Source organism: Thermobia domestica, chromosome 14 (assembly GCF_964235325.1).
Source record: "Thermobia domestica chromosome 14, izTheDome1.hap1.1, whole genome shotgun sequence".
In the NCBI taxonomy this organism is placed as follows: domain Eukaryota; kingdom Metazoa; phylum Arthropoda; class Insecta; order Zygentoma; family Lepismatidae; genus Thermobia; species Thermobia domestica.
The window spans coordinates 57,553,694-57,568,390 of NC_137467.1; the positions used below are offsets into that span (position 1 = coordinate 57,553,694).

The 14,697-nt window shown below is 35.7% G+C and overlaps 1 protein-coding gene across 6 annotated transcripts in view; it reads right to left on the minus strand.

The window, feature by feature from the left end:
• The window catches only part of LOC145669682 (UPF0462 protein C4orf33 homolog), a 77,720-nt gene that overhangs the window by 15,432 nt on the left and 47,591 nt on the right, over positions 1 to 14,697 (minus strand). For 4 of the 6 annotated variants that reach the window (XM_081737954.1, XM_081737953.1, XM_081737952.1 and 1 more), the window contains exons 2-3: positions 7,369 to 7,550; positions 355 to 421 (exon numbers count right to left, since the gene is read on the minus strand). In XM_081737954.1, coding sequence (XP_081594080.1) covers positions 355 to 421; positions 7,369 to 7,549 — 248 coding nt within the window. In that variant the 5' untranslated portion in view covers position 7,550. Of the gene's footprint in view, positions 1 to 354; positions 422 to 7,368; positions 7,551 to 9,791; positions 10,113 to 10,679; positions 11,586 to 14,697 lie in introns of those variants that run through there. The other 2 variants (XM_081737955.1, XM_081737950.1) reach the window with 2 other exon arrangements.

Below are 14,697 nucleotides of genomic sequence, written 5' to 3' on the forward strand. Positions count from 1 at the left end.
AAGTGGTTATGGAATAAGGTGTGAATTTGGTGGCCTAACTGCACGGCGTTTGCTGTCGCAATTTTTTTGATACGAAGTGTATAATTTGCAGTTTAAAACTAGCATTGTAGCTAATTCTGTTGTTTGACATGCTTCCTTCTCGGAAATAATGCTATCTAACCAATAATGACTCATGTTTAAAGTATACGTATTTTAAGTTAAGTGTTGCTGTATTATTACTGGATGTACGTACATTTCTTTTCTATCAGTCACGTGTATTAGCCACACTCTTAATTTGATGATATATCCTCGGATGTGCGGCTAATGGAGATAGAAACACGGTAATTGAAAAAAACAAATAAGAAGTATACTCACGGGCATAGTTCCACTTCGAGATACTTTGGCTTTGTATCATTCCCATCCGAAAAGAAAGCTTCTACCACTGAAACAAAACCAAAAAATGTATATTATATTGTATTATATTATTTTTCTGTTATTTTTATGTTCCTTATCAAGTCTTATCTCTTCTTAAAGTGTTCTCCTCGAAAGTAGGTCTACGTGCTATCAAACATACCTATGTAACGCAGATAGTGGGCCATTAAGACAGCAAATTACAGGTAGGGTGGCTAATTCATCTCTCCTGAGGTTCAAACAAGCACACACAACCCTCGTATAAATAGATTTATCTAATATACAGGGGTGTAACCATGGATGAGCAAATGGGGACCTGGCCCTTCAAATGGAATTCGTCGGTTAAGTGTTTATTTAAATATGTTTACTACAGCAAATGAAGAATGTTTATAATAGAACAAGCTGGTGTTCCCGTTCCTCGTACAGGAAGAATATGATTTAATGAATATAAAATCGGAAATTTGAATATTTAAAAAATATGCCCCTCTCTTCTCCCTTAGAAGCGGAAGTTTCGTAAACGCTGCAACACAAGTTCGCCTATTTTTGATTATGAATGTATATATCGAATTTCATACCTCCAAATCAAGTGAATAATCGCATCAGGCATTTTCTGGAAAAAATCGAAAAATATACAAAGTCGAAAATTTTGATACTAGACATTGTCCCATTTAGGAACCGAATTTTTTAAAAGATTGAAACGAGTTTTCGGATTATTTCAATTAGGAGTTTATATACGGGATTTCATACCTCCAACTTAAATGAATATTTACACTGAGTTTTCCTGTATAAAGAATCGGAAATTTGAAATGAAATATTTCAGTTTCACGACCCTTTAGGCTAAGGGAGACGATGACTAAAGAAGTGAATGATGATAGAATAATTAGTGAAATGAGAAAGTGAGGGGAAACGGGAGTATCCCGAGAAAACGATGTTGTCCACCACAAACTTACTAGGCCGGGGATTGAATCAGAGACCCCACGCACTAGAGATAAGTGCTCTACCAGAGGCTCTACCAAAGTGCTCTACGTGTTCCCCTAATCGAAACTTTCAATATTATAGAATACACCTTTTCCCTATTAGAAATGGAATTGTCGGTAACATCGAAACACGCATGTGGAATTCGATAAGTTTAAATTCCACATATCTAACCTAAGTGAATCATCATATTTGTCAACTTCACTAAAAAAAAGAAATTCGAAATTTGTAACATAAAAATGCTCCCTTTTCCCCATTTAACGGGATGATCTACCTTTTCTCGGCACAAAAATTTTTATATTGGACCTTATGGGGAGAACATGGCTACCGAATTTCCTCAGTTTCTAAGGAACTAGGTATCTCTAATGGGAAAGAAAAATTTTGCAGCATTCTACAGAAGTTTATTAACGGGTTGAAATACTTAAATTGTATATTTGTCTGCTAGTTTAGCAGAAATAAATTATTAAAAAATAAATAAATTAGTTTCTTTTTATACAAATTATAATATGTCTAACTTTGGAACCAATTATGGTAGAAAGATCAACTTTTTTTTTGTTTTATTCCTTGAGAAGAAACGACTCTAATAGTTTTAATCACAACTATATCTGATACGCCAATTAAAAAATAGTATTTTAACATAAGTATTAAAGTCCACCTGTCAAAGTTTGACGAGGGTAAGTCACGCCCCACTCTAAGCTTGGCCGCGGAAAGGGCGGGAGTTGGTGAAATGGAGGGGGAAGGGGTGGGTGTCTGAATGAAACAGGTTCTCGACCAATTTCTGAGATTACCTGTCAGCTGCCAAATACTGTTAGCTTTATAGAGTTTGTCTCCCTCAATGGTTCCATACTAAGAGACTGGACGATTTGGTGTGAAGTATCCTCTTTTCCTCGTTACCTCTGGAAGTTCATCAAGATGCATTCTAGAGTGCGCGGGAAGAACAGTATATATCAGAAAACGCTGTTATTTTGGGAATTTTTTCCCTTCCGGACAAATATTATAGCATACAGTAGTGGCGAAGGAAAGGGGGGCAGAGGGGTACCCCCACAGGATTCCGACAATGTGAAGTCCTGGCCCCTATATATAGGTGTCCGTAAAAAATGTCCCCTAAGTTTTTTTTAAAATAATGTCTTGGGAATATATTTCAAATTTGAGGTGTTTTCTTGGTAGCCGTCATTTTCCAATATGGCCGCCTCCCTACGTAAATCTCTCTCTCTCTCTCTCTCTCTCTATATATATATATATATATAAAGAGAGAGATCGTGAACCAAGGCACTTAGAAAGATAATTTTGGTGTCAAACTATAGGTTTCTGAGGCCGATGAATTTAAATATGGCATTGTTTATTGCCACTTAGAAATCTTACAACCTGGCAACACTGTAGTCTAACGATTAACTGTACAAAGTTACAAATGCGTATGTGCACGCATTACTCTAGGATGTAGCGTACTTCCTCAGGACGAAACGAAACCTACTTTTTCTGGTAGCTTTCATCACGACAACATATTTTACATGGTAACATGAGAGAACATTTGTCTAAATCCAATATGGCAGCCAATATGATGGCTAATTACTAGCCAACCAAGTAATGAACTTATTCAAATGCCTGTCAGTCCTAATTGGCCTAGAGCCTAGAGAATGGGAGAAAGAGGCAGGATACGGTCTCATTGAAGAAGCGTCTCCTGAGGGGGCGAGGAACATTTAAAATACTCCATTTTTTAATGAAAAACACGGTTTTGCTTCCTTGTCCGCAGACAACACTGCACACCAAATGCTCTATAAGACGTTCTCTAAATAGCCCTGTTAGATCCAACCTGTATTGTATGTAAACCGTGCATTTTCACGGGGGAACAGCGGAGCAAGAGCCCTGTTTTTTGTGATATTTCTGGTTTCTCGTGCTTACTTCGCTAAGACTAAGCACTGTAAGTCAGTCTCCAATTATCCTATAGCACTGTTAATTTCAGATCATTTCCTCCGGAGGCACCACGCACAGGGGGAAAGCGACTAAAAATTGCGTGCTCCACAGAAATTTCTGCGAAGATCTCAAGCACCCGAGGGTGAATTTCGTAGCTCTTGGGAGAATTCTCCCCCAGAATCACCCCTGAAATCATCACTGTCCTAGGGAGTTGAAACAGGAAGCAGGATATGCAAAAAAGAACAAACTTTCAAAGCATTTAAAGTTTAGGCTCGTTGCGCTAAGCGACTTCTTAGGACGAGGATACGGGAATTGAAAAATGCACGTTTTCTTTTATTTATTTATTTATTTATTTATTTTATTTATTGAAAAACATGTTTGCCCTTTTTTGTCCCCAGACAACAATGCAGACGACACACACCAATTGTCTTATACAAAAATGTTGCCATGATAGCTCCTATAAGACCCATTTGGAACGGTGTCTATACTGTGCATTGCTATATGGGGACAAGGGAGCAAAGCCCTGTTTTCTTTGATTTTTTCGTTTTCCGCGCTTACCCCGCCAAGACTACGCACTGTCAGTTAGTCTCGATTTATCCTAAAGAGTTGAAACAAGAAGCAGGATACGCAGAAAAGAACATACTTTCAGAATGATGACGTCCTATGGGTGGGACCTACAGCTTAACGTAGGATCCGAACCACTTGTGTCTTCATCGGGAATCAAACAAGGGACTCCTTGATTATAAGGGATGAGCGTAACTATTCATCCACGACACACACATAGTCGGTTCGCGGGCCGGATCTGACACGCCGAGTTCTTTTATACAGCCCGCGAAATTGTCCGTTATTAAATTATCCGTTTACAGCCCGTGACGACAGTAAGATTTCTGTGATTCGGCCAATCCTTGTTTCTACTTGCAAATGCCTGATTTATAGCATTTACTAATAGCATTTACGCTATTAGTAAGTGCTACTGAGGTCAATAAAAGTTGAATTAGATTTTTGCGAGGGGCGCATTGTTATAGCATGGTTTCTAACGCACAAAGGGATGTTGTGAATGGGGGCAGCTATGTGTATGTTTAGCCAATAGAGCCATTTGTATCTTCGTGGCTTTGCACTCTAACTCCAAATAATAATAATAATAATAATAATAATAATAATAATAATAATAATAATAATAATAATAATAATAATAATAATAATAATAATAATAATAATAATAATAATAATAATAATAATAATAATAATAATAATATAGTTCTTGCCTTCTGAAAATAACCAGATGGTAAAGTTATGGTCGATACATTTTTGGAATTCGAAGGAATTTTAGAATGCTTGTCTATTATCTGGCTATCAGAAATAATTGATCACCATTTTCTCTACATATCTATAATTTTCTTACAGGCTAGAAACACCTCCTCGGAAGAGAGAGAGAAAAAAAAGAGAGAGAAAGTGGCCGAACTTGGGCTATTGAACGTGAGAACAGGATGTTTACATTCGCATTGACATCTGCTGTGAAAACGGTCCCTTCATATCTCTCGGGACGAAAACAGAAGAAAAGGGTGGGCGCGGATGCCTTACCCTCGTCAAACTTCTTGACAGGTGGAGTTTAATACTTATATTAAAATACTATTTTTTAATTGGCGTATCAGATATGGTTGTGATTAAAACTATTAGAGCCGTTTCTTCTCAAGGAATAAAACAAAAAAAGTTGATCTTTCTACCATATTTGGTTCCAAAGTTAGACATATTATAATTTGTATAAAAAGAAACTAATTTATTTATTTTTTAATAATTTATTTCTGCTAAACTAGCAGACAAATATACAATTTAAGTATTTCAACACGTTAATAAACTTCTGTAGAATGCTGCAAAATTTTTCTTTCCCATTAGAGATACCTAGTTCCTTAGAAACTGAGGAAATTCGGTAGCCATGTTCTCCCCATAAGGTCCAATATAAAAATTTTTGTGCCGAGAAAAGGTAGATCATCCCGAGCGAAATTTTCGAAAACTACTGAAACACGTGTTCGGTTACTTTCTAAGGAGAAACTTATATGCCAAGTTTCATCTTCCTAATTTGAGATACTTTAATTTTGAAAAAAAAAAATTGTGTACACTTTAACCTCCCTTAAGACACGTATTTTAAAAGATCCTTTTTTATCACTTGTTTTCATAACATGGGAGTTTGCTGTCAAAATTGTATATCTTTAGCTATGGTAGTATGGCCTTGATGTTACTGAATGAGCCACTTTTACTCCTTTATATAGCAGTATAGGTATGAAAGGGAAAAATTTCTAAACCGCGCTAACACATCATCATAACCTCGCCGTTCAAACGCACAAATCTAATTTATTTTCCAAATCTTTCACACTATTTGCCACCAAAGCTTGGAATGACAGCCCCTAAGAGCATCAGAAACTCTAGTTCAGTGTTGACTTTTAAACGTCGGCTTAAAGAATATCTTTCTAATAAAGGTCTTCAGTAAAAAAAAAAAAAAAAAAAAAAAAAACATTGCGTTACCATGCAGTCGTTCGTTTTTCTTTTTTTTTCCTCTCTTTTTTATTTCTTATTTTATTTTCTATTCCCTTCTGATACATGTGTATGAACGTATATACCATACACAATCACTTAAGTATGTGGGTTATATATAATTAAGATTGATTTCTTTGTTTCTCTCTCGTTGTATAGTTTAACATGTCTTCAGCATTATCGCTTGTTTATTTTAGTGTTTATTTCATATATAATAAGTTTCATTTTCACTTTTCATGTTTTATTTTCTGTATTGTTCTGTATGTCTGTAACTCTTTAACGTGCCTAAGTGTATATCCTTTTTATTCTCGTTATTAAAAAATGTAAATGGTTGAGTGGAAGAAAAGGTTATGCTAACTCCGCCATTTTAAATAAGAAATAAATAAATTAATAATAATAATAATAATTACTAACTTTTCAAATGTAATGATTAGCGAAATACGAATCAATGGTATAGTCAGAAACGCATTAGGAGGTCACTAATAAATGCCATTACGACGAAGCGCGCTTGCACATATACCAGTCTGTACACCAAGCATTATGTAGCTTTACCGGCAGAAGTGTTTACCATATGGTGGGATACTTCATGGGCTCTTGCGACTCGAAGGCTACCCTCTTTCAGTACGCCGAGGTGAGGCGAATTGTAGGAGAGACAGATAAGAAATAAATTACTTTTAGTTTTCTTTAGTTGCACAGTTTTGAAATATTGACAATTTTCGTAAGGTACTACTAGGCTTGCCATACGTCCCGGTTTGACCGGGACAGTCCCGGTTTTGAAAAGTCGTCCCGATATTCCGACCGGTTTCCTGTTTAGTCCCGGTCAGACGGAGACATTTAGATTAGTCTTAAAGCTATTTAACAACTTCTAACGCTTTTTCCATTATGTCTAGTGATATTTTAGATCTACGATCTGACAATTTTTTTATGTTCTACGAGTTGGCATCTATGGTCGTCCATCGACTCATCGTGTTGTGGCATATGTAACAGAGCATTCCTGATAGTTGGCATGTGCTTCAGTTGGTTCAGGTAAATATCTTTTGGTATCCTGTGAACTACTTTTTAAATAACTTTATTATTTAATTTTAACAACTTTATGTTAAAACTATTTTGTTTATTACAAACTAAATACAACTATTATTTGAAACGTACTTCACAGGATTCCATGACAACATGATACGTAATCAAATACAGTTGAGTTCGTTACTCCAGTCGCTGCCTTAACTTAGATTTTGAGAGAAATGTTATTCTGGTAATCTATAGTTTCTATGAATAGCAACACTGAAAACTCTCCACTTTCATGTTTTCTGTTGTAGAATAATATTATCTATGATTGTGGTAAGATGCATTTCATTATCTCCTTTCACTTATGAGAAACAAACAAAAGAAAAAAGGTAAATTCTATATTACTTCTAGTATGCCAGACTTTTAATATGTATATACTAACTAGCCCTAGATGTAATATGTGGTTACAAGAGCTCTTCTATAATCAATATATTACTTTCATATACAGGCTGCAGTAGCCATGAACACATTTTCAGCATATGTCACTAATCTCCAACGTACCTTCATAATTCCAAAGTTCCCAAAAGGGTTCACCAGGAGTACCTCCTGGATTTGGAGGATTGTTAAAAAACGGCGCGGTGACTTTTAGAGTCAAATGATCTTCGCTTCCTTCTAAATCCAAGATAACAGGATCATGGTTCACAGGTAAGCTATCCCATGTTGTCTTAATTTCGAATCGCATTCTGAAAATAGTAAGAAAAAACTGTTTCAACTTTTGTTTTCAGAAAACAAATAACAGTGTCAAAGTGTATACCACGTGAAGGAGTTTGGTTTTGTCACAATATAACAACGTTAAAGTTGAAATTTGAGTTTTTGTAAATTTCCCTTTACCCTATACTTCCCCTTCAAAATCTTTAGTAAAGGTGAATGAATAATTGAAAACAGAAAAGCTTTTAGATGTCGAGTAGAAATTCATTTAATTTCATTTTAGCGTTTTATTGCATGGACAAATTAATATTTTTGTATCCTGGGCCTTATACTAACCCGCTAATCTCAACAGCACTGTTTGGTTGCCTACCAAGCAAGGATGATATCCACTATAATTACCTCCATAGGAATACGTAGAGAACTAATTTTTGATTGTCCATGTCTTGGGATCAACTGGATAGATTCATCTCCATCAACAAACTCAATTTCCTAACTTTTCACCCCCTACATCCCGGCCAAAGTGCATGGTAATCCATCAAGTAGTTCTTGAAGTTTGGTGTCTCCAGATGGACAGAATAAATAAATAAAGGAGTTTTTTGGTAAATCAGACTCTAAAAAGTATTTCAGCTCAAAAGTATTCTCAAACAGGTATATTTCTACCACTTCCGGTTTCAGTAGAAACGTTAGAGTGGAGATTGAACATATTCTTGGGACGCTTAATCGATTGAAGAAAACCACTTCTCGCTATCTATCATCGTTTTTACTCTGAAACATCCGGCTTGAACAGAAGATTAAGAGTGAAGACCATACCAATTCTTAGAATGCTAAATCAATTTCAAAGAAGCTGCTTCTCGCAAGCTCCACAGTTTTTGCTCTATGGCTTCGTAGATCAGTATTAAAGCCGAAACTTATACTGGATTTCTATCTCTTCTGGTTTTTGTAGAAAGTTAAGAATAGAGGTGAAATATATTTTTGGAACGCTTGATCTATTAAAGAAAACCGTTTCTGGCTATCTATTACTGTTTTCGCCCTACCATGATCAACGTTAAAACCGACAATGGTTGATTTCTATACTTCCGGGTTGAATGTGATCTCTGTAAGCTAACTCGATTCCAGCACTACCACTCTTGTTCTCTCCAAAGCTTGTTGTAAAAGTCGCGTTTTTGGCTTGACGTCAAGTCAGAATCGTTACTTTGATTTGCACTTTTATGTGTACATAGCAGCACTAACATTGTACTTGTAGCACTAATTAGATCTAACGTAACGCTACCGATTGATGCTGTTTTCTTTCCCGCAAAGCTTATTTATAAAAGGGTTCATTCCCGTTGTGCCTACTTCCCGTTCTGCCTACAGACCCTCCAGCACTTTAAAGAAAATATTTTTAACTATCTTATCTCTAGGCAGAACGGTAATTCCCGTTGTGCCTACTTCCCGTTGTGCCTACTCTTTCGAGACGGGGAATTATGTGCAGGGAGGAATTTTTGTAGGGAATATTTCTTTAGTATTTCTAAAAGCTTCTGTAAAAACAACCACCACCTCTACAAGTTTCATCATACATGGAAAATTGGTTGACTCAGTTGCAAGAATGTTAGACATTGTATGTGAAACAAACATTAAAAAAAAAAAAAAAAAAAAAAGATCTAATATCAAGCAATTTCAGAACAAAATTTTATTTGGGTTTCCAGTAGTTTACCTCCAGCATGCTAAGACTTGCAGTACTAAAAAATGCCACAGTTCACATCCCCAAGACATGTCTGGCCAACTATTAAACAAACAACGCAAGAGAATGCATAAGGCGGCCTTTAAAAAGAGTGTTTGTCTCCATCATATCTCTTTCCTCGAATTGATTGATTCAGTTGCCAGTAACCCGTTTGACATTGTATCTGAAACGAACACGAAACAGACTTACTTCGGGCTAATATCAATTCATTTCACAACCGAATTTTAATCGGTTTTCCAGTAGTTTATCTCCAGCATACTAAGGCTTGCAGTACTAAAAAGTGCCACAATTCACATCCTCAAGACATGTTCGGCCATACATTAAACAAACAATGCAAGAGGATGCATAAGGCGGCCCTTTTGAAAAAAAAAAGAGCCTTTGTCTTTTACATCACTGCTCCTTCTTTGGCATTACCTTAACAGGTAATTTGTCTTCTAACACGATTCTATACTACATGCAATGTTACATATACTTATATTGTCAATGTAAATACTACATATCGTCAATGTTAATACCATATATCGTTAATATAGCCAATATATTTAAAACATCTCACCATCACTGTTCTAAATGCAAACAGTATGCAACTGCATCTGTGTAAGCCACCAAGTCTATTACATGTGATTCCAGACGTGCCTTCAATGATTTTATTTTTTGTTCAATTCGCTTATATTTCAGCTTTGGTTCCTTCGGCTTTTTTCCTACCTCCAACATCAGCATACAAGCTTCATTCTCACTCTGTTCTTGCTGCAACAGCTGTACAAATGTAAAAATATTTGGATGTTCTCTTGTCAGTTTTCTGTTTAATTTAGAGTGCCAGCCCTCTACAACATTATTTGTTCTTCCCTCGACATTATCATATTGGTTCCATATATCTCTGGAAAAGAGAGAAACATTAATTACATAAAACAAATCAAAGCTTGACAATAGACATTCAACAACGATTGGAAGTTGCATGTTAACGTCTGTCGTAGATAACGTTAAGGATAACGTCTGTTGTTTGTTGTTAGTAACACGGTAAATTTATAAGTATTCAGTTTTGTAATCATTACACTAGTATAGAGTTAATTTCAGATCTCTGGTATGAGCAGATTAAAATTTCGTATTGGCATGCAGATCTCAGAAATGATTTTTTATGGAATGAGAATAATAATTACGCTTACCACACTCCATTAAAGACACTATGCACCATTTCATATCCAGACACTTCTGAGCTCACAATTGTAGAACACATAGGCAATACAACAATGACAAACGAAACTAATGGAAAAACATAAAGGACTAAAATGACCGAATGAGTAGGCCTATATATGAAATACTAATCACTGCTAACGTAGATTTCGTTTCCCAAACGAAAACCACATATATTTGAAAAAAAAAAATCAAACGAAAAACAGATAGTGAAATAGCGTAGAAAATAAGGTAACTACTATATCGTACTTACTTTGTGAAAATGGCGTCTGCATCGTCCAGCCATGTTTCGACTAAATAGTCATGAAACTTCTCTGCGTTTTGTACTTCCGGGGCATTTTCCTGGAGATGCAGGAACATGTCACCCACTTGCTCCACTGGCACAAGTGGTAGTGCAGCAGCACGTCTTATCCACTTCCTGACCTCTTTGTCTTCTTCATAAAAAGTGGACAACCCCAATGACTGAACTTTCCTCCATAAACATTTGGTGTAATGGAAGAAACACCCACGAATGGCTGCATCCGGAAAAACACCAGTAACGGCATTGATTACCGCTCTTTCAAAGTCTATAATCACTGTAGTAGGATTAAAGGAAAGACCATTTGCAGAAGCCGCATCTTTAATGAGAAGCAGCATCCTACGATAGTCTTCCTCTTTCTTAGAAGGCAATAAACAAAATAGAAACGGAAAAGTCTGCCCCAAATATGTCCCATGTATGGTGTACAGCTGCTGATATATACGGGGAGCTGCTTTAAAAGTACCATCCATCCAAACTGTCTTTGTGGTTGAAAGCTTCCGTAAATTTCCGGTTGTCCCAAAGACCTGCAGAATATAATATTAATATTTAGCTCCCCTAATATATTGATAATTATTAGTGTATTAGCTAATTAACATATTAACAAACTTATTAAATTCAAACAAAATATATATTTAATATTGAATTTTCAGACATGCTGCAAGCTTGAAGTGTGATGACCAGCATACTTAATTCTAGCTAAAAATTTAAGGATGCATACTTGAATGTTAAAGTTATCTACAGCTCGTGCCCAGAATATAATACAATTGAAATCCCTTATTTGAATCAGTTAATTGTATTAGTACACCTCTGGCTCCAAAACTAAACTTTGAGGATCCTATTAAGTAAATTCAAACTAGATGATATTAATTAATGTCTGTAAACTTAACACTGCTAACATTAAGTACTTTACGAAAGTTATTGTAATTAAAATTGAATAATAATAAATTCAGTTACCAATAATCGATCAGAATCAACACCATCATCAATTAAGAGAAATTCCTCTCCTGTTAATGTCTGTCTCCACCTGCCCTCTAACCTAATACAATTTCTTGTTGTGGGAAGTTCAGGCCTTTCTGCGCTTCTACAGTTATACAGGGTATGTTTAATTCCCTCAAATGTTGGCAAAGCGGCTGCAACCTCTTCCTGTATACCTTCCTTTGCAATCACTTCTCTGAAGATAGAAACAAATGAAATAAATAAAAAAAATACATGAATAGTTTCGTTAAAATTTACCTGCAAAATACATTCATCTGACTAGTGCAATAAGCTTGAAGTCAAAACTTGTAAACTGAGATTATTTGTACTGCTAACTTGAACTTGTATCACACGACTAGCGAGATACTAGGCTACCTTCAAGAAACTGACTTCAGTTTACCCAGATCAACTATTTGGTGTCTCTTAACGTAATGTTAAAAAACGAAAGAAAAAAGTAGTTAATTTTTAACTAGAAGATAGAACTAACCAATAAAATAACTACTCATTTAAAAAGAAAATTTAGTCTTACCTGTAAACTTTTGGAACTGCATCTACAGGATTCTCGGACACTTTACACTTCATCCTGTCTATTAAGCATCTTGCTTCAATTTTGCTCCTTTCTGTTTCATGAGAGTGTACTCCACTCTTTGATAAAACATCGTCACCCAAAACAACAACTGTCGCTTTGCACCCACGTGTACATTTCCAATATGTCTTTTCTTTACTACGTCTATTAATCCGGTATAAGAACCCTTCGTACGCGAGCACTTTCCCCCCGTATTTCGAACTGACAAATTCTGCCATTCTATGCTGCTTACTATTCCTATTGATACTTATAAAGTGACAGATTAAAAATTTGAATTGAATTTTATACAGATTACTGTCTCGATCTCAGAACTTTCACTTTTCGAAGCCGTCAGGTGTTCTGAACGCTGATTGGCTACCGGTGAACACAGTAGCCAATCACCTTCAAGAGTACCAAACTGAAACAAAATCTTATAAATCCCTTTCCCTCCCCGATTATCTGACCTTTTGATTTGAGTTGAAACTCTACAAAAACATTCAATTATGATATTTGTATTTTGTATTCCTGCTATTTACATTGACAATATAAATATGAAAATAGAAGTATGTATGATATTATGGCATATAGTATAGAATCACGTATAGAAGACAAATCAGCTGATAAGGTGATGCCGAAAAAGTAATTTTAATGTAGGAGACCAAGACCCTTTCTTAAGGGCCCCCTTATGCATCCTGTTGCATTAGCCCTATTTGTTTAATATATGGCCATCAAACATGTCTTAAGGATGTGAACTGTGGCACATTTTACGTACTATGAGTCGTAGCACGTTGGAGATGAAATACTGGAAAACTGAATAAAATTTTGTTGTGAAATGACTTGATATTAGACCGAAATAAGTTTATTTTCTTGTAACTGAATCAATTACAATATAAGTACGACATATTGCGTGTAATACAGAATCATGTATAGAGGACAAAGCACCCTCTTTGTGATGTAGAAGACAAAGGCTTTTTTTAGAAAAAGAAAAGAGACCGAATTATGCATCTTCTTGCATTGTTTGTTTAATATATGGCCAAATATATTTTGAGGATGTGAACTGTAGCACCTATTACGTACTGCGAGCCTTAGAATGTTGGAGATGAACTACTGGAAAACTGAATAAAATTTTGTTGTGAAATGACTTGATATTAGACCGAAATAAGTTTATTTTCTTGTAACTGAATCAATTAATTTTCCATTTCTCTGTAAGTATTAAAAAAACACATCTCTACTAAAGTAGACGTGAATAACGCTGCTAATAACAAAACTGTACCTAGTCATTTTTTCTGAGAAGAGCAAGTAAGATAACATTTAAAATATATGATGAAATTTAAAGGAATAGTTATTCTTCTTACAGAATCTATTAGAATTACTAAAGAAAAAATCCCTAGAAAAGATCCCTCCCTGCACAGAATTCCCCGTCTCGAAAGAGTAGGCACAACGGGAATTACCGTTCTGCCTACAGATAAGATCATTAAAAATATTTTCTACAAAGTGCTGGAGGGCCTGTAGGCATAACGGGAAGTAGGCACAACGGGAAGACACCTTATAAAAGATATGGTTTTGGCTTAACACCATGTTAGGATTCCACTTTAATCTGTTAATAACTTTCCATACGTAGGAGCACTAATATAATGGTTGTAGCACTGACAGCACTAACGATTGACGACTTTCCCGTTTCCCGTAAAGCTTATTTGTAAAAGTGGTAAGTTTGGATTGACGTGAAGCCAGATTCTTCACTTTAGTTGGCTAATAAATTTCAGTACGTAGCAGCACTAACCTAAGTTGTGCTTGCAATACTAACGATTAGCACACTTTTAGTTTCCTGCGAAGCTTGTTTATAAAAGAGGCGATTTTGGCTTCACTTCCAGTAAGATTTGCCACTTTAATTTGTGAATAACTTTTCGTATGTAGGAGCACTAACTTGTGTTTGTAGCACTCGCCTGCGCTAACGTAGCACTAACACAATTGATACCATTTTCTTTTTTCGGGAAGCATATTTGTAGAAGTGACACTACCACTTTGGTTTGTTAGTAACTTTTCGTACGTAAGAGCACTAACGCTGTGATTGTAGCATTCAGCAGCACTTGACACCGTTTTCGTTTTTTGCGAAACTTATTTGTAGAAGTGGCATCGCCACTTTAGTTTGTTAATAATTTTATAAACGTAGGAGCACCAACATTGTGCTTGTAGCATTCACCAGCACTAACGTACCATTAACGACTGACACCATTTTCGTTTTTTGCTAAGCTTATTTGTAGAGGTGGTGATATCGGCTTGATAAAGCTATCTTACTCAATAGTTAAAAATATATAAGTACACATAAATATATATGAAGATTACAATGAAACCTTGTATTATCACTCACGGAAACGAAAATACGGAGATGGACAACACGGACCATACCTTCAAATTTTGCAACCTTATACAGTC